This window comes from Neomonachus schauinslandi, chromosome 1 (genome assembly GCF_002201575.2).
Source record: "Neomonachus schauinslandi chromosome 1, ASM220157v2, whole genome shotgun sequence".
Lineage (NCBI taxonomy): Eukaryota > Metazoa > Chordata > Mammalia > Carnivora > Phocidae > Neomonachus > Neomonachus schauinslandi.
This window is the reverse complement of record NC_058403.1, coordinates 199,782,180-199,802,499: the sequence shown is the minus strand read 5'-3', so window position 1 is coordinate 199,802,499 and position 20,320 is coordinate 199,782,180. Positions and strand designations below refer to the sequence as shown.

The 20,320-nt window shown below is 47.0% G+C and overlaps 1 protein-coding gene across 1 annotated transcript in view; it reads left to right on the top strand.

The window, feature by feature from the left end:
• The window catches only part of LARS2 (leucyl-tRNA synthetase 2, mitochondrial), a 148,207-nt gene that overhangs the window by 90,658 nt on the left and 37,229 nt on the right, over positions 1–20,320 (top strand). Inside the window, exons 10-14 of the mRNA XM_021683065.1 lie at positions 6,037–6,141; positions 9,132–9,247; positions 11,881–12,164; positions 15,918–16,016; positions 18,624–18,761. Coding sequence (XP_021538740.1) covers positions 6,037–6,141; positions 9,132–9,247; positions 11,881–12,164; positions 15,918–16,016; positions 18,624–18,761 — 742 coding nt within the window. The remainder of the gene's footprint in view (positions 1–6,036; positions 6,142–9,131; positions 9,248–11,880; positions 12,165–15,917; positions 16,017–18,623; positions 18,762–20,320) is intronic.

Here is a 20,320-nt window from a genome sequence, read left to right as displayed (position 1 = left end):
TTCTTTGGCCTTGGAGGTTACACTTTAAACCTGAGCGTTGTATTGCTGTTGTCATTTATCATTGCCGACCGGCTCCAGTCAGACGGGCAGCTTGATTTTTTTCCTCCAGTGTCAGGTTTTGAGGGTGACTAGTGACCGCTGAAAGCCAGGGATGTGATGGAATGTATCACTTGCAGGAGGTTAAATTCTCAAACATGGGTTCCTACAGCCACTAAGTTGGTTTCTGCATATCAGCTCCCGCGTGGGCACAAGATGGCCAAGGTTCTGGTCCCAGAGCCATCCTGTGACTTAAGGAAGGTCACTTCACCATTGTGAGTTTGGCCTTCCCAGCCAAGTGGGCGGGGTGGTTGTGGGGGGCCCTGCGGGGACAGAAGGGGCCCTGAGTAGCTCAGAGGAGGATGGTGACACCTGTGGATGGGGGCTCATCCTTGGCAGAGGTCAAGCAGGAGGACCAGCAAACCATGGGTTAAGAGACAGTGACGATAGAAGAACAGTGCTTGTCAGAGTGGAGGGGCCAGAGCAGCTCCCAGACGTTTCTGGAAGGCAGCAAGGGCAGAGGCTCCAGGGACGCTGCCCTGATTTCTGGCTGGGTCGACTGGGTTGCTGATGTTATTGACTAGAAGCACTGTGTTTTGCTCAGCCCCCTGTAATTTGGCATAGATTCCTTTAAGAGAGCAAAAAGTCAGGTGCTTCCCCATAGAGTTCTGCAAACTGAGTTTAATTTCTATCATTCACGTTGCCTCCTTCTCTCAGCTGACCGCCTCTGACTTAAGTCGTGTTATGTAAGCTCTGACTCAATGGGAGCTAGAAACCATAAAAAGCATCAATAGGGAAATATCATCGGAGTTCTAGAAGCTGTTCTGTCTTTTTCCTGGCGTCTTTTCTTACATTTCTAATATTAAAATAATATTCAAACCCTGAGGCTTTGGAACCACACATTTCAGCTCTGAGTCACCAGCGGTCTCCACAGGACGTTTATTGCCGAAAGGGTAAGTGAGGTCTCCCTAAAGGGAACCTCAGAACCCCGTTGTTACTGCCACATCAGAGAGCCTCGTCTCCCCAGGAGCCCCGGAGCATTAAATAATTAATTGCTCACTCCTGTCCTCCCCCTTTCTGCTCTGTATGTGTGTGGGGATGGGATCCTATAGGTTATAGTCTGTTCTTTAATCAAACTGTTCCCTCTGCCATCTTTCCAGCACATGCTAATAGATGTTATGTGGAGGGAGGGGCCTCTGCGCTCCCATAACCTGGATAAACAAAGATGAACAGGTTTCTGTGCTCCTGGACTTCTCACAAACTTTGCCACGCCATTGCGCACTGCCACTGTGTCCGAGAGCAGGTCACGTGACACTTCCCACACTCCTTTGACCACACAACCCTGGTCCCACAGAGTATCCCTGCGAGGATCACTGCTTTGCTGATCACTGAACAAAAGCCACCTGTTTGTTTTTTCCAGAAGGCACGAAAGACAGGCCTGCTCTGCAGTGGGGCCCCGAGGGCGGAGGGCACCTTTGGGCCCAGAGCAGGGAGAGCAGCAGAGGGAGAGGGAGAAGCAGGCTCCCCACTGAGCAAGGAGCCTGATGCGGGACCCGATCCCAGGACCCTGGGATCACGACCTGAGCCGAAGGCAGACACTTAACCGACTGAGCCACCCAGGCGCCCCCAGTATATCTGCAGAATTACGCACAGTTTTAGGACATTTTTGTCACCCCAAAGAGATCCCATATCCTATCCCCACTGTTTCCCCCAGCCCTAGGCAGCCACTGGTCTGCTTTGTCCATAGATTTGCCAGTTCTGGACATTTCATATAAATGGAATCATGCAGTATTTTGTCCTTTTGTAACTGGCTTCTTTGACTTAGTATAATGTTCTCAAGGCTCATCCATGTTGTAGCCTGTGTGAGTACTTTATTCCCTTTTATTTCAGAATAATATTGTGCATTTTGTTCATCCATTCATCAGTTGATGGACATTCTAGCTACTTTCTTGCTACTCTGAGTGGTGCGGCTGTGAACATAAGTACAGATTTCTGTGTGGACATATGCTTTCATTTCCTCACGTATGTGTCTAGGAGTGGACTTGCTGGGTCATATGGTAGCTCTGTGTTTAACTGGTTGAGGAAGTATCGGAGTTTCCCAGAGCAGCTACACCATTTCACATTCGTCCCAACAGTGTACCAGGGCTCCGATTTCTCTACATCTTCGCCAGTGCTTGTTATTGTCTGTCTTTCTGCTGATGATCATCCCAGTGGGTGGGGAGTGGTGTCTCATGGGTTTGATTTGCATTTACCCAATGGCTAGTGATGCTGAGCATCTTTGCATGTGCTTGTTGGCTATTTGTGTATCTTTTTTGGAGACAGGTCTGTTCAGACTCTCTGCCCATTTTTTAATTGAATTGTCTTTCTGTTGTTAATTTTTTTTTAAGATTTTATTTATTTGACAGAGAGATATAGCGAGAGAGGGAACACAAGCAGGGGGAGTGGGAGAGGGAGAAGCAGGCTCTCTGCTGAGTAGGGAGCCCGATGCGGGGCTCAATTCCAGGACCCTGGGATCATGACCTGAGCCGAAGGCAGACTTTTAACGACTGAGCCACCCAGGTGCCCCTCCGCCTTCATTCTTTTGCATGTGGTCATATTACCTTTTTTTTAAAAAATTATTTTATTTATTTGAGAGAGAGAGCGAGAGGGAGTGAGAGAGCACGTGTGAGCAGGGAGAGGGGCAGAGGGGGGAGGAGAGGGAGAGGGAAAAAATCTTAAGCAGACTCCTCACTGAGTGCAGAGCCCGATGTAGGGCTCGATCCCACTACCCTGAGACCATGACCTGAGCTGAAACCAAGGGTCGGATGCTCAACCAACTGAACCACCCAGGTGCCCCAGTGTGTGGTCATACTACTTTTTAGTTCATGTTCCCACAGAAACGTATCTTAAAGAAAAGACAGCTTCTGTCTTTATGTTTTGGTTTTCATATAATATGATTTCAGAAAGTGGGGGTTTTTTATTTGTTTTTAGGCAGGCTTCACAATTCTTTTTTAATCCATACACAATATTCTGTTAACTCGATGTACCATCATATTCTCAGTCTTCCCTATGATGTTGAACATTTGGCCTTTTCATGTTTGGGGCTGTCACGGACATAGCTGCTATCCATATTTATATCCACAAAGCTCTTTTCCTCTATAGAATTACTTCCTTAAGAGACATTCCCCAGAGTGGGATTTATGTGGTCACAGGTTATGAACATTTTTCTAGTTCTTGTTACAGGTAGCTTTTATTGGTTTTGGAAAGGGCTATAATCGGTTTACAGTGCTGTATCCAATGATACACAAATTTCAGTGCAACTTCGCAAGTATTGATGGTACCCTTCTAAAAGTTTTTGCTAACTTATCAGGTGTAAAATGATAATACTTCCAGATTATGTTAATTTCTCTTTCTTCTTTTTTTAAAAATTAACTTGTGTTTTGTAAGATCCAAGTGATATATGTATATCACATGAAAAGTGAGTTGTCAAAGAGTATCAGCAACAGCAGGAGCTTCCTTACCCAGCCACCTCGAATCATTTTAGGTATGTGTTACTTAGGGTGTAAGTTTGGTGGCTACGACAGAGTCCTGAAAACACAGTGACTTAAAAAGATAAAAGTTTGGGCGCCTGGGTGGCTCAGTTGGTTAAGCAACTGCCTTCGGCTCAGGTCATGATCCTGGAGTCCCTGGATCGAGTCCCGCATCGGGCTCCCTGCTCGGCAGGGAGTTTGCTTCTCCCTCTGACCCTCCCCCGTCTCATGTGCTCTCTCTCATTCTCTCTCTCTCAAATAAATAAATAAAATCTTTATAAAAAAAAAAAAAAGAAGTTTATTTTTGCCCACCTGAATCTCAAAGCAAGTATGACAAGTCTGCCCTGTGAGTCAGTCATGGCCAAGGCTCTTTCTGCCTTCCCACTCTGTCCTTCAAGGGTCTTACCCTTACCTATGTGTTCTGAGATGTTCTGCACTTCATCTGCATTGCAGTAAGTCAGAAGCAGGGAAAGAAGGGCATGTTCCTTCCCTCTGAGAGCATGCCCTAAAAGTTGCTTCTGAACATACCCCAAGGCCACGCCTAGTGCAAGGGAGGCTGAGCAGTGCTGTTGTGAGCTATGCAGACGTGTGTCCAACTAAATGTTCTGTTGCTGAATCAGAAGGTGAGGCAGGGGGTGCCTGGGTGGCTCAATCGTTAAGCGTCTGCCTTCGGCTCAGGTCATGATCCCAGGGTCCTGGGATGGAGCCCCGCATCGGGCTCCCTGCTTGGTGGGAGGCCTGCTTCTCCCTCTCCCACTCCCCCTGCTGTGTTCCCTCTCTCGCTGTCTGTCTCTCTCTGTCAAATAAATAAATAAAATCTTTAAAAAAAAAAAAAAAAGGCGGCGAGGCAGGTCTGTGGTCGACTGTCGGGTCTGTGCCACAGCTGTTTCTATGGTTCAGACCTCCACGTGTCTGTATAATACGCCTACCCTGTTCCCTCTCAGTTCACCAGTTCTCGACATTACCCTGCAACTTTTACTCGTGCACCACCTCCCCTCATCTTCCATCCTCTTCATCACATTTTATCATAATTGCAGACTTTGCACACATACATGTCATCTTTGAGAAGGGGCAGTACGGAATCAGAAATACGGGTCTCCATTTTGAGAAGTGTCCGCACTTAAGCAGCTCAGGGCAGCAGGTGCTTCCCAGCCTTGGGACCATGGGTGCTGCTGAACCTCTGCCTTGGAGACCCGTTTGGGTTATATGTCACTCTGTCCCCACTGTAACCTGTCTTGTGCTTCCTGACCCCTGCAAGATGAAAGAACAGAAGAGCTGGCTTAGATGCCTACAGAGCTTATCTTTCCCTCTTTGAAAAGAATACATCTTACTTCCTGGGCATATTTTAACTTTGGGGTTTGTAAAACATCTTTTAGATAATTATATGAAGTCGTAAAATATGGCGAATATAAATAGATTTGACAAATTATAACTGTTGTCATTTGCTTATGTTGCAGTAAGCTCAAGTGAACTCACTAATTGTTTACCCCTTTCATCCCTTCTTCCTTTGGGACTGTGTTTGGGTCTTCATGCTTCCATTCCTGTAGATAGTCATTTAAGTATTTTATTATGACCACATAAATACCGTTCACAACTGAGCCAAGTATACTATGATTCCATTTTCCTTTTGGTAATATACTTTCTGTTTTGCCTGAAGTTAATGATGTCCTTATTTTTTTTCATTTGCTTTGTGTTCTTTGGATTTCTAAGTCTTCCCACACCCTCCCAGAGGCTCTTTTAAAACTCCTCTCAATATAGTTTTCTACATATTCCAACCTGTCATATAATGTATTGATGCTCCTTTTTCCCCTGAAGATGCTTCCTGGGCCCTCTGTCCTGCACAGGCCTGACCTGGTCACTCTCCAGGCCTCTGCTGCCCATCTGCCATCCTACGGCTTCCCTCTGTCTTTGTTCTGAGAGTGTCTTGACCCTCTTTTCTTTGTTGGGTCTTCTGTTTCCTAGATCCCATTTCTGTCTCTTTCTTGATTTACCCCTTTGTTTTGCTGGAACACATCCTCCACTGTCCTAAAAAAGGGTAGTTGGGAAGAACTGTCCTGTCTTCGTGTGTCCAGAACTCTCCTGCTCTCTGCTTAGTTATTCTCTACTCTCCTATCCACTTCCATCTTCAGGTGCCAGGATTTGGAATTCCTGACATTGCTTTAGTCACCATAGATTTTTGTGTTGCTTATTCTTCTGTATATTTGAGGTATTTTTCAAAAGGAAAAGGGGTGGCGGGACCATCTTTACTTTACCATCTGTAAAGTAAAAATGCCATTTCACTTCTTTGGTTCTGAGCATAGATGAACATTTTTGTGTACTTGTTTAATCTTTTGATTTTCTGCTGGTGTGAATTATCCATTAATACCTTCAAAGAACAGATTCTTTAACAATTAGCACAAACACAGAAGTCCTCATGCTTATTTTTCTCACTTGTCTCCTCTGAGACTCAGATGGTGTTAGTACCCCAGCTGTCACTCGCTCTCATTTTCAGATTGCCTCACGCCCGTGACGGCTGTGAACATGCTCACCCAGCAGGAGGTCCCTGTCGTTATCTTGGCCAAAGCTGACTTGGAGGGCTCTCTGGATTCCAAAATAGGTAAGTAGCTATTAAAATATAATCAGGATAATATACTCAGCAGGCTTCAGATCAAAATACCAGCCTGTTGCTGTCAACCGGAAGAGCTCACTGCTGAGTCCACGGTCTGTTCTGCCTCTTTGGGAAAATGATAGGCCCCTTCATGCATCCATTCCCTATTTAAGAGCTACATTTTGAAAACATACCCAGTATACCACACCTTGCTAGTAGTTGCTCTTGAGAATAATAAAAAGTGGCCCACAGATCTGGCCAATAGAGCTGGTTGGTGAGACTCATACATGTGATACGGGGAACAGTACAACTCAGATGAAATCTGATTTCAGAGCTCGTAGAACCAACCACGACTGCAGAGATGGGTATTCTGAGCACAAGTGATGGACTGGGCTGGGTTTTGGTGAAGGCTTGAGGAGGTGAACTTGAGCCCTCTAGGGAAAGGACCCTGACACAGCAGTCAAGTGGAAGGCGCATTTAGAACTGTGCATTGATTGTCCTCTGCAGCTTTGCTCATCCCTGGGAGTTCTGAGGTGTTGTCACCTAGCAGAGGCCGGGGGTGAGCTGAGGACTGAGAGCTAGTGACAGCCCGTCCAAGATCCACTCTTCGGATGGACCCAAGCGCCCCTCTTCCCCAACATTCCCGCTGCAAATCCCAGCCAGTCTCAAAGTGCCAAAAGCCTGCAGAGAAAGTTCCTTCTGCACTCTCGATTTCCTGGTACCCAGAAGAAATAGCATTTCTTACCGAAATCATGTTTTCCCTCCCGATTCCCAGATCAGTTTTTGACAAAAGTGATTTGAAGAAACATCCAAACAGAAAATGGATATTAAGCCATTCAGGTCATTCCCTTCTGACCATTTAAACCTAGAAAGGGTGTTGCTTAAGGGAAATAATTCCTTCCTTTTTTTTTTTTTTAAGATTTTATTTATTTATTTGACAGAGAGAGACAGGGAGAGAGGGAACATAAGCAGGGGGAGTGGGAGAGGGAGAAGCAGGCTCCCCACAGGGAGCCCAGCACGGGGCTTGATCCCAGGACCCTGGGATCATGACCTGAGCCAAAGGCAGATGCTTAACTGAATGAGCCACTCAAATAATTCCTTCTGTTATTTTTCTGTATTTCATAATTAGTAAGATTCATTAATACAACCAGGCAAGATAGGCAATAAAGGAAGCTGTTGTTGATGTGGATTTTTGCTTTTTTGGGGGGGCGGGACTGTATTTTGAGTCAAATTACTGGCACAATATTGAAAATTCTGAAAGAAAAAAAAAATCTGATTTTTTTTTTGGATGTGCATGGAAATCATTTTCCCTGTGGTCTTGATTTCCCACAGTTACATTATTAACATTTTCTAAGTTATTGCTTCTTGACTTCCAAGAACAAGCAATAGAAATAAAAAAGAGATAAAGCAGTGTTTTTGCCATCCCACCTACACGTTACAGATAGTTCACATCCTGCTGAGCCCCACATAACCCACACTGTGGTCCACAGCATTCTTTATGTGGCCAAATAAATTTTTTGGCCACAGTGTCTCCATTTGAACATTTCTCCTGGTTACTCCAAACCATATGCTTTGGGAACACAGTGAGTGACTCTCTTCCCTTCTTGACCATGAACACCTTCCAGTAATACTGCTTGCCCTTCGTCCTCACCCTCCCATATCCTTCAAGTCCACTCCCAACATTTATTTGCCTTGTTAGATGCTTTTTTTTTTTGGTCAGTAATCTCAGATGGAACACCCCAGAACTTTCCATCATACCACGGAGCTTTCTGTCTTGCCAAGGAGCTTTAGAACATGTCTCCCAAACATGAAATAACCCTCGTCATCAGGCGGTGTTCCAAATTTCACGGAAATCTGACTTCAGCACTTTGTGCGTTGTCCTTAGTCTTCCTGCTCAGTAGCCACGGAACGTGTTGTTTCTGCAGGGACGTCAGCAGTTTAGACAGCGACCTGCAGCAGGGGTCCTCCACCAGGGGGCGATTTTGCCCCCTCCTGGAGGGGGGGGGTGGCATGTGGCAATTTTTCAGTCCTTTTTCTGTCACTTCCGGGGAGTGCTAGAGACCAGGAGCACCCCCCAGCATTCCTGCGATGCTCAGCATAGCCTCACAACGATGTCGTGCCAAGATTGAGAATGTCTGCCCTGCAGACCCAACCACCGACAAGCTTGTTTTGACGCAGAGCTGAAGCCGAAAGTCGGCCTTGGCCCTTTGGATGAGCGATTCACTTATGCTCAACTCCCATCTCAGGCATGTGTGGGCTGAAGAAGAAATTTCTATTCGGACTGCACGTATCATTGCCTTTGGGAACAAAGCATAGCGTGAGGAAACACAGTTCCCAGCTTTCCACTTCGGGACTGTGTGGATTTTTCTAGGGCGCCAGGAAATGCTGGAGCTGGCAGCCCTGCTTCTCGAGAGAATGCCGCTGTCCTTGGTCCCTGAGGGAATTCAGACAAGAGGCTTCTCCAGATGCTTGTGATTCACGATTTCAGTGACAAAAGCCCCCCAAATCTTATCTTTTAGAATCACAACTATTTAAGATTTTTTTATTTATTTATTTGAGAGAGAGAGAATGAGAGACAGAAAGCAGGAGAGGGAGGAGGGTCAGAGGGAGAAGCAGACTCCCCGCCTAGCAGGGAGCCCGATGTGGGACTCGATCCCAGGACTCCAGGACCATGACCTGAGCCGAAGGCAGTCGCTTAACCAACTGAGCCACCCAGGCGCCCCTAGAATCACAACTATTTAAAAAAAGAAATGAAGCACAGGATAAAGACTGAAAGGAAATCATGCCGCCATAGTAAGCTGGTTGTATGAGGGTGGGGGGGAGGGTGTTTCTCCAAGACTGTCCTCCGTTTTCCCAAGGAATACACTGCATTTTTAGAACCTTTGTAGCTAAAAGAGAGTCTCCCTGAGGAGGCTAAAGCCGAGCGTCAGTGCTGTCCGTTATTTTGTGACTTGGGTATTTGCAAAGAAGGTGTTCTGTGTTTCTTGCCCTCTGAATAGGAATTCCGAGCACCAGTCCAGAGGACAGCACCTTAGCCCAGACCCTGGGCCTCCCCTACTCCGACGTCATTGAAACTTTGCCGGATGGCACAGAGAGAATGAGCAGCTCTGCCGAGGTTGGTTCCCCGGGGCACGGGCCTAACAGCTTCTCCAATCATGACCTTGACCTGGGTTTGATGAGACCTTTTCCTTCAGGTGCAGATTCCAACCTGCCATTTCACTCATCCCCACACCTCAAGGTCTTGCAGCCTCGTTTTATAATCTGTGAAAACAAAACAATATTCTTTTTCAAGATCTAGAAATTTATCAACTCTAAGTCAAGCCCAGTCCTAGAATAGTATGGTTATCATAGTCACTATATTTTGGGAATCTTCTGCTTGGGGAAAAAAAATAAAATCTCTCTTCCAGGAAAACAGATTCCTTGGGAGGGTGACCAAAATTGGCTGTTCTTCCTAGACATTTCTATTCTCCCCAGATGACTGACTTGTTTCCGCCCAAATTTGAACTCATGTATAGAAATGAACACCAAGGTTGAATCACGTTTATTTGGGCCAGGTTCTCTCTTGCCAGGTGGCAGATCTGGCAGGAATTGACCTCAGCCTTGCTCTTGACCCAGGCCAGGAAGTGTGATGGAAGGGGTAGGGTGAGGGGCGAGTGGGAAACAGCAGAGACGGTGCTTCTCCAACCTAAGCACACCCCAGAATCGGCTGGTGCCTTGTTGATACACACACACACAGAGTGCCTCGCCCTCGACCTGGGGATTCTGATTCAGCAGCCCCAGGTAGAACCCAGGAACATATATTTCTAACAAGTTTTCAGGTGCTGCTGCTGATCCAGGATCCACATTTTGAGAATCACCGGCCCAGAGCCTTGCTACTCAAAGTCCGGTCCCTGGACCTGGAACACTGGCATCACTGGCCCCAGCCTGGGTGATCCTGAGTCAATTAGACCTGAAGATCCAGGATTTTCAGGTTTGGGATTATGTGGCTAGAGGATATTTTATAGATATGTATATAGATAAATATATAAAAAGAACGAGAATATGGCCAGGTTTTTTCCTTACCTGAGTGACAGTGTTTTCTGACCTCACATTTGTGCCTTCACAACCTAAATGGTAGTAAGATGCTCTAAGTTGTTGAATCTTAAACCTTTTAGACTACATTGGAGCAGACTCCCTGGAGGTGTAACAGAGCCACACCAAGGTGCTCGTACGGGAGCCCTCAATATCTCTCTGAAGAGCAAGAAAGGGGATACTCGTGGCCAAAATTCGGCTTCTGATGTGCCCAGAGAGCTGCCCACTCCTTACTATAGGACTGACGTTAATTATGCTCCCTGGCTTCCTCAGATCACTTCAGGCGGTCTGTTGAATCCTCCCCTGGCTCTCGACTGAATATCTAGGATAATGAATTCTTTCAGTGGATGGAAGGAGAACAGGTGGTAAAAGGCTCCCGTCATCTGTGAGCTTCAGGAATGTAGAGACAGTGATACGTGGAGGAGGTAGCCTTTCAAGAGAGCTTGCGATCATTATGTCCCGTAATTATATGAAGGTGGGAGTGTGGAGCATCAAAGATGCCTCCCAGAGGGTGCGTGCGTCCTTGGTAGCAAACTGTATGTGTGCCTCAGAAGACACTGCAGACCCCAAGGAGGGGGCTGCTTTTGGTAAACATCGCTATACTTAGATCTTTATGCCTCAGGATTGTAAGCTCCTTGCGGGCAGGGGGCAGAGCATCTTTATCTTTGTGCCCCCAACGTCTGGCCGAAGCCTGGCACTTAGTAGGGATGAAGTCCATCGACAGTGAACCAATTCTAGGGTACCCACGATCCTGGGTACCCTGTTGGCATTCCGTGCTGGCTCAATTCTCATTATTAGCTTGGTTCCCTGAAAAGCATCAGGTGAAGAGAGAAATTTCTCTTTTCTACTTTCATTGTCTTGCTCTGCTCTCTATAAAATGGGCGCATTTAAATATAAAAGGAGTGGTTCAGGTCCATCCAGCTGTGGCCCCAATTTGTTCCCCTGCTTGCCAAATTACTTCCGCTGTAGGATATTGAATTTTCCTTCCTGGATTATTTTTTCCCCCAACAGGGGACTCGTCATTAGAAATACATATCATGCAGTTCTTTGCTGGCAGCTCAGTGCTGAGAGTTGATGATCCCTGTACTATCTCGGGGCTCAGGTGATAAGGAGAGCCACAGAACCAGGACCGGTTTGCCCGTGAGACACGGTGGACACAGTGCTTTGGGGTCACGGTACTTTTAGGGGTCCCCTAAAAGATGTTCATTTCTTTTAAAATCAGAGGGAAAAAATGGAATTTTTCGGGTCAAAATAATGTTCATCTTCTTTCAATACAGTCACAAAACGTAATTTTAATACTTCCTAAGGATGGGGCGCCTTGTGGCTCAGTCGTTAAGTGTCTGCCTTCGGCTCAGGTCATGATCTCCGGGTCCTGGGATCAATCCCACATTGAGCACCCTGCTCCTCGGGGAGCCTGCTTCTCCCTCTGCCTGCCGCTCCCCCTGCTTGTGCTCGCTCTCTCTCTCTCAAATATATAAATAAAGATCTTTATTTAAAAAAAAAAAAAACTGTCCTAGGGAGGAAGGGGCCACAGAGGTGAAGGCACCTGGGGCTCATAAAGTCACAACAAGGCTCTGCACAGACAACACACCAAAACAGCAATTTGGAGGGGCGGCGTGGCGGGTGACAGCTTGTCCTGTGGAAGGAAGCATAGGATCTCTCTCCTTTCCCTCACAGTTCACAGGCATGAGCCGGCAGGATGCGTTTCTAGCCTTGACTCAGCAAGCCCGGAGGAAGAGGGTAGGTGGAGACGTGACAAGCCACAAACTGAAGGACTGGCTGATCTCGCGACAGCGGTACTGGGGCACGCCCATCCCCATGGTCCACTGCCCGGCCTGCGGCCCGGTGGCCGTGCCTCTGCAGGATTTGCCCGTGACCTTGCCCCACATCCCATCTTTCACCGGCAAAGGAGGCTCCCCACTGGCCACGGCTTCGGAGTGGGTGAACTGCACCTGCCCTAGGTAAGGAACTACCCGCCCCCGGGCCTTGGCGTGGTCTGTGGCCCTGGCACCCCGGCTGCAGTTTCAGGCTCTTTTTCCAGTGCTCCCACCAGCCTGGAAAGAATACTCTGGGGTCTTTCTGTCCACTCACATCTTTACCAGAAATACCTGCCAACCGATGGAAAGCTGCACGTTTTCATCATGGCTTTGTAAAGGACCACTTTCTTCCATTTCATATTCCAGAGTGCTTCTTGGAGATGGGAGAAAAATGTTTTCTCCTCTCTGCCTTTGTTTTCCCACCTTGTCACTGATAACAGCAGAGATTTTCTTACACGCAGTAGAGTGGTAGCTCCGAGGGGGGCTGTGCGCTGGGGTTTCATTCTTTAAGACACGGAACATCTCGTTTTGGAGGTAGGATTGTGTTTTACTGTTAGCTCACTGGCGTACCTCGAATGATTTTTGGGATACCATACCAGCTAATTAAACAAATAACCCAGCCCAGCTCCAGCATCTTCCTACTTCCTTCTGTGGAGAAGCCATTTTTTCTCTGCCTTATAGATCAGGATGAGGATGTTAAAATAATCTGGTCCAGAGCTGAGTTATGAGGTTGGTAGTCAGGTAACCCTAGTGCAGTTGAAAGGCCCAAGCTGGGAAGTCAGATAATAATGGACTCAAGTCTTGGCCCCCCCCTTTAACTAGCCGTGTGACCTTGGAAAAGTCAAGTGACTTCTCTGAGCTTTGATTTTTTTTTTTTTTGACAGAGAGAGAGACAGCGAGAGAGGGAACACAAGCAGGGGGAGTGGGAGAGGGAGAAGCAGGCTTCCCGCTGAGCAAGGAGCCCGATGTGGGGCTCGATCCCAGGACCCTGGGATCATGACCTGAGCCGAAGGCAGACGCTTAACGACTGAGCCACCCAGGTGCCCCTGAGCTTTGATTTTCTTATCGGAAACTAAAATAACCTCCTCGAAGGGCTGCTCAGAAGACTAGAATTAACACCCGCAATCCTGCACAGTGATGCCTAACAGACAAACATCCAGTAAATGGAAGTGTTACCACCCTCCTCCCAGGTGCTCACCCAGGTGGTTTTAAGATTTGAGATGGGGCTTGTGGGCAGAAACAGAGGGAGCTCTGGGCCTTTTCAGGGTAGAATCGTGGGCTCCAGGAGAAAATAGCACACCCTCTTTATTAATGAGATGCGACAAAAGGGTTTCCCTGCCAAAAGCCCTGGTGGCCTTCACACCAGCTACTGCAGCCCAGGGCCCGTCTGGTGGGGATAAGGCTTCCGACCTTGGCTGCGGATTCCTGGAGGTCAGAGCCCAGGCCGTGGTATTGGTCAAGGCTCCCTGGATGATTCTAATGAGCAATCCAGGACCGACAGTCATGGAACCAGCATGGCCAAGCAGGGCCGCAGAGCCCAACAGATGTGGATTCCTTACTCTCGAGCTCCAAGACCTTGGGCAGATTTCTTAACCTCTCTGAATTTTAGTTACTTAATCTGCAAAATGGGGACGTGAATAGTCTCTACCTCGTAATCCCCAGGGTTCCTGGGGATTAAAGGAGAGAATGCCGGGGAAGCATTTGGCTCAGTGCCTGCATCCACTGTTACCGTTAGTACCGTTGAAGCTGATGACGATCATACTGTTGACACTGTCATCATCATCTATCCCTCCCACTTACCAAGTAGCTATGCCATGTAAACCAGCTTTTAGTGGCAGCAGTAAGATGTGTTGGTTGTCCTCAAGTCCCACGTGACCATTACAAAGAAAATCAGCATGGCAAGTTGTAGGCAGACGTTACTCCTTTGATCGGTTGGGCCCTGCATTTTCTTCCTGATTTGTACACCTGTCCCAGTGGTGAGGAGAAGTAACCTTTATCTTGTAAATATTTGCCCAAATAGTGTCTGTGTTCTGGTTGATTGCTCTCCACGTAAAAAGATCTGGCTTTAATTTAGAGATGCACTGTGGAGATCAGTGTCTGATAGCAGCCCTGGGTGGTAGGAAAGAGGATTCCCTCGGGCTCTTTCCCATCAACACCTGCCCCCCGGGGACCACCACTGTTCCCAAAGGGAGGCACCTGTGAGTCCCAAGGCTCCAAGGATCTGGGGCTCCTGTGTCTCTGTTCAGCCATTTCTGTTTAATAAGTGGGAGATGGGGGGCTAGCTGTTTCCTTCGGTACAATTTGTAAAGCCAGTATGAACTGCTTCACAGATGGAAGATATAAATGCAGGCCTTCTTTCGTTTTTAAATTAAAAGCAGACTCTTGCCCTGGCATGCAAAATCAGCAGAAGGTTCATCAGTTCCTCTTGGGGCTCCTTGTGTCCCTCCTCAAAATCTCCAAGAACCCCCAAGGACTGAGACTGCCCGCAGGGCAGCATTTAGAAGGGCAGTTGGTCCCTCTTCCAAGCCTCAAGAGGGAAAACCTGGAGTCAGAAACGTGTTCTCCAGCTTGTTCTCACTGCCACAAAGGCCCCTGTCACCTATTGGTAGCTCATAGTAGCTGGCTCGATGCATCCACTGCTGATCCAGGCCGTGAGGAGTCTTCAGGGGGGCTGGGCCCCTTCTAGACTAGGCTTGACTAAGGGCACCCTCTCTTGGGTTCCTAGAAGTTCTGGGTTTTTTTGTACCCGGTTTGTCCCGTCCCATGGGCCCATCACACTGGTTCTGCTTCAGAATCGGTTCATCAGTTGGGCCCTTATGGGACCTTCGTCCTCCCCAGGCATCCCCATCCCGAGGATGAGGATCACTTGTTCTTTTCAGCCCTTCACACACCAGGGATCTCGCTTCGTTTGCTTCCTGGAACAGTAGGGACATCTTCACCCTTCTGTGTCCTGTCCTTCGGCGGTGGGCGCATTGGAAGGGAGCTCCTGATTTGTGGTGTTTGCCAGTTTCTGTAGTATACATACTTCCACCAAAAGCTAGTTTCAGGCTATGAACTTGACATCACTTGTCACTGAGTTGGGAAGTGGTGCGAACCGTTGATTCTCACAAGCCGGTATGAGTTGGCTCTAGCACACCACTGCGCTTGGGCCCCCAAGGTGACCTCTCTTCCCAAGGTTACCCTAGTGGGTTTCGATTTCTGCACCCCTGGCCCTCGCAGAGATAGAGAAAACCCAAGTTCATTCTTTTTTTTTTCTTTAAAGATTTTATTTATTTATATGACAGAGAGACACACAGCGAGAGAGGGAACACAAGCAGGGGGAGTGGGAGAGGGAGAAGCAGACTCCCTGCCGAGCAGGGAGCCCGACGCGGGGCCGACGAGGGGCTCGATCCCAGGACCCTGGGTCATGACCCGAGCTGAAGGCAGACGCCCAACGACTGAGCCACCCAGGCGCCCCCCAAGTTCTTTCTTTAGTACAACGTCTCTGTTTGGTTTTCAGCTTCTCTTCGTAAGTTGATTTGCTTCATAGGTATCACACGGTAGGCATTGGCTGAAGGCAATCTTGACATGCCTAAAATAGAAGTTAACGTGCAAAAGAGGGCACTCCTGGCTTATCCACATAGGTTGTTAGATTTTCTACCAGGTAAAATTTAGACACGTGGAGAATAAGGCTTTTAATTGTTGAAGATTTAAATTTTTCTTTGTAAATTTCCTTAAAACGTCCGGTACTAAACAATACAAAAGGAGAGCATTCTCTGAATTGCCGATCCATGATGAGGCATTGTTCTTGTGACAGTCTGAATGGATGCTAAATTGTCAGCGCTTTCTCAAAAGCCAGTGGAACACTGCATTAAAACTTAAAAAGAAACCAGTTGATGAACTTCCTTTATTTCTCAGGTGCAAGGGAGCTGCCAAGAGAGAGACGGACACGATGGATACCTTTGTCGATTCTGCTTGGTACTACTTTAGATATACCGACCCGTGGAATACTCAGACGTAAGGCCTTGCTGCATCCTTTGAGCGTGTGTGGGTTTGGGTCCTCCAAGGAGCAGACACCAAGACAGAATTCTATATGGGAGAGATTTACTGGGGGCAGCGCCCGAAAGGATGGGGGGTGGGGAGGGAGCAGGAATTGGTGGGGAGATCCCTCAGACCACTATGCAGTCCCCACACCTGAGAAGCAAGTAGGGGAAGGAAGGAGGGTTGGGTCGGAAGAGTCTCAGACTACAGTGCAGCTCTGAGAAAGTCTCAGCCAGGCCGATGGAAGCCCCGAGCAAAGCTTGTCCAGCAGAGAGTCCCAAGTCCAGCAGAGGTGCCGCGGCGCTGGTCCCCTCCCTCTGGGAGAACAGGCTCTGGAAGCTGCTGGTCAGCCGTGCCCCCTGAAACAGGCCCTCCCAAGGGAGTGTGTCAGATTATTAAATTAGGTGCTTCACAGCCAAGCGAATCCCACGTACAAGAAAAATAAAAACCGAAGAAGGAAGAAAATGCTGTTGTAATACCCTTCATGGCCCTGTGGTGAACTGCATTTATGGGGTTATAAAGATGTAATGCTGTTTACTTAACAGAAAAAAATGATGGGAGGGAAGGAGGTAGGGAGCGTGAGGGAGTTAGGAAGCATTGCCTTTTGTCACATACACACAGTAATTTCTAAAATTGATAAATCAATAAAGAGTATAATTGCCAGAAGAAACAGCTACAGAATTCCAAGTGGCTAAGGGGGCGGCGGGGGGGAGGCGGGCGTGGTGCTCATGAAGGCAGGGGCTGGGGACCAGTGTTGAAACGACAAAGCTCTCAGTACAGTCTGAGTTTTCAGCCATGGGCAGGTTTCTTAGACAAAGGTAAATACGTGAATAAGAGAAAGAGGGTCGTAGGGAGAGGGGGTAAAGAGAATGAGCAAAAGAAAGCAATCACAGAGCTCAGGAAAACCGCAACCACGTCCTTCAAAGACTTTGCCAGGTTGCTCTTGTCCAAAGGAAAACCATTGCCCTCAAACCCCAAAGTCCACATATAAAAATGTCCCCCCTTTTTTCTTCAGTGGTTGTAAACTAATGCATTTCCAGTGGGATTTGGCGCTCCTGCCCTCCCTCCCCCCACCCCCAGCCAGAGTCCCACCCTGCAGTACTGTGATTTCTGTCATTCGAGTCCAGGCCATCCAGGAGTGAGGGGACCCTGAGTAAATGGTGGCCAGAAAGACAAGATGCACGGGGACTACTGTGGCAGGGAAGCGGGGCCCCTCCTCTGACTCCTCCTTCTAGAAGGGGCTGCTGGTACCTTCTGTTCTTTAGCAGTTGCTTAGAATGCCAAGGCAATCAGGCCCTACCTGTCAGAATGCTTCAGAGGAAAATCTTCTTACAGATGATGGAGGCTCTACATCAGTGATGGACCCTGGACCCGGAGAGTTACATCTGAGGCCTTCCCAGCCTCTGATCTGGGAATACCATTTAGCACATCTTTTGCCTCATAAAATGCAGCTGTGAGTTTCAGCACCAGCTCTTGTCCTCCCTAGATGGGGAGGAACCATTGTTCACAAAGGGGAAAAAAAAATTGTTTTAATTTTACCAGAATTCTGGCCTAGTGACTGGAGAGAAGCAAGCTGCATTAAGATGCAAATGCGGGGCGGTTGGCCAGGCCTACCTGCTGAGCCAAGTCCATGCTGGAAAAAAAAAGTGCCTTGTGGTGTAGGGAAGAGAATTTACAAATATTTGAGACCATGGAGTACAAATCCTCCAAAGGCAGAGATTCGCTTTATCGGAAGATCTCTAGGAAGCATATTCTCCTGAGATTGAAGGTGCTCAGCCCACTCTGCTCCCCTCCCCACAATGCGTGCGTGCACACACACACATATACACACACCTCTGCACACTCACAGACTCTCCTCTCAAGAGTCCCAGCCAGAGAATAGAGGGAAGTGGTGTTTGCTTTACTCCCCAGCAACCATTAGGACCAGGGAGTCCGAGGAAGCCTTTCTTGTAGGATTTCTGTCACTGACAGTATCTGTTAGGCTGGGAGAGGGAGATGTTGGGTGATTTTATGTTTGTTACCCTAAATATGCTCCTTGCACGCAGGAGACCATATACAGGCTCTTGCTGACTGTCTGTATTTTAAGGCTGCTTTTAAAAATAAGATGGAATTTGTGTTTTAAAATGAACATTTAGTGGCTGCATGTTAATCTCCTTTGTAAACGCCATATTGCCCCCTATTGGTAAGAGCTCACAAATCCCAATATGCCTAATCGCAATAAAAATTAAAATAGAAATCCAGATGTTCAAATACGCATCTTACAGAAATAACCTTTTTCACAGAAATACCCTTTTTATGCTGCTGTGTTTTCCTTTTGTCCTTATTTTAATGAAAATCGCATTTTTTAAAATGTCAGTAATGGCTTCTGAAACAGTTTTTATACATTTCATAATTTCACACCGACCTGACTTTTTTCTGCTTTATTATAGCAGCTTTTCTCTTACTATATTTTAAAAAGAAAAATCACTGTTTTTCTCTGACTTCATTTGTCTCGGGGTATATGCGAATTATAATAGGTCTGTCTAATTTGTGTTCTTGTAGCAAAGCAGGTTTGTAAAAAATGACCATTTCTCTCTCTTGCAGCCCTTTTAATGCAGCGTTGGCAGATTACTGGATGCCTGTGGATTTGTACATTGGAGGGAAGGAACACGCCGTCATGCATTTGTTCTACGCGAGATTCTTTAGTCATTTCTGCCATGATCAAAACATGGTCAAACACAGGTGAGCACTTAATACCGCTCGGCAGAAGAATTCAGTTCTGTGAATGACAACTTCAAGCAGGTGTCCGTTCTTCCCAGAGCAAGGTATACACGTGTAGTGGAAGACTTCTGTTTTTCAAGTATCCTTTAGCGGTCACTGTCAACCTTAGCCATTTGAAGTGTGTTTCTGTTACTTAATCATAGTTCCAGCGTGTGATAATCACAGGCTCGCCTAGAATCTTGCCTTCAGCTCTTGTCTGTTTAGCTGAGTTAATTAATTGAGATTTTGACATCTGAGGCAGAGAGAAGCCGTTCGTGACCTTGTAGGGCTTTTTATAGCTTCTCGTTTGAGGTCGTGTTTATCATCTGGCCGGGCTATGCAAGCTCTTTTGCTAAGCTTGACTGAATCCTGCCTTGATAGATCACTCTGATAAAAGTAGGTAATGAATTAAAGCTGGGGAATCACATTTTAAATCCATTGATAAAGGTTCTTCCTGTTGGCCTATAACCTCTTCCCCGTTATGGTCAGAAAGGTGTCTATGCGTGCTTTTTTCTATATATATATAGTATATTTCATGTCTTACAGAATTTAAAGAATAAAGTGAACATCCCTGTACCCCCTTAGAATACCCAGAGTCCCCTATCCAGTCACACCATCTCCCTACCTGGCACCCCTCCCCTGGCCAACCCCTATCCTGAAATCCTGAACTATTAATTTTCTGTATAAATTTATCAACTCTTTGTATTTTTCAACAGTATGTATTGTTTGGTTTTCTTGTGTTTGAACTTTACGTAAGTGGAATCATATTTCACATACTCTCTCTTGCTTTCCTCGCTTAGCATTTTTGGGGATTCATCCATATTGGTGCGTAGAGTTATGTTCTGTTCCTGTTTCACTGCTGTAAGGCATTCCATCGTGTGGAGTGGAATGTCTAGTGTGGAACTCGGTTTCTGTGTCTACAGCACCATTAATGGTTGTTGGAGTGTTTTGTGCAGTGACGAACCAAACTGTATGAGCGTTCTTGTCCGTGTTTCCGAAACGTGTCTGCCCTTGTCTAGGGCATGTACCTAAGAGTGGGACTGCTGAACTGTAAGATGTGCACATGTTCAACTTTGCTAAGGAACACCCAGCTTGTTTTCAGATCACTTCTATAAACCTACACTTGTCAGGGTGGCTGGGTGGCTCAGCCGATGAAGCCTCCGACTCTCAATCTCAGCTCAGGTCTCGATCTCAGGGTCATGAGTTCAAGCCTCGTGTTGGGCTTCACTTTGGGCATGGAGCCTGCTTAAAACAAAACAAAACAAAACAAAACAACCTACGCTCATACCAACAGAGATGAGGGTTCCCATCCCCACACGTCTTCCATCATGTCAACGTTGCTTATGTAATGGATCAGTTTGTGGGTTATGTTTGAATTGAAAGGCACTGCTCACTTAATGATGTTTAGCATGTTTTTAACATGTTTAGGGACCTCTGTGTTTTCTCTTCCATTAAATCCCTATTTGTGTCCTTCACCCTTTTTTTCTGGGTTGCCTTGTATTGATTGTATGAATTTTTTAAGTAGGCTCCACACTCAACAT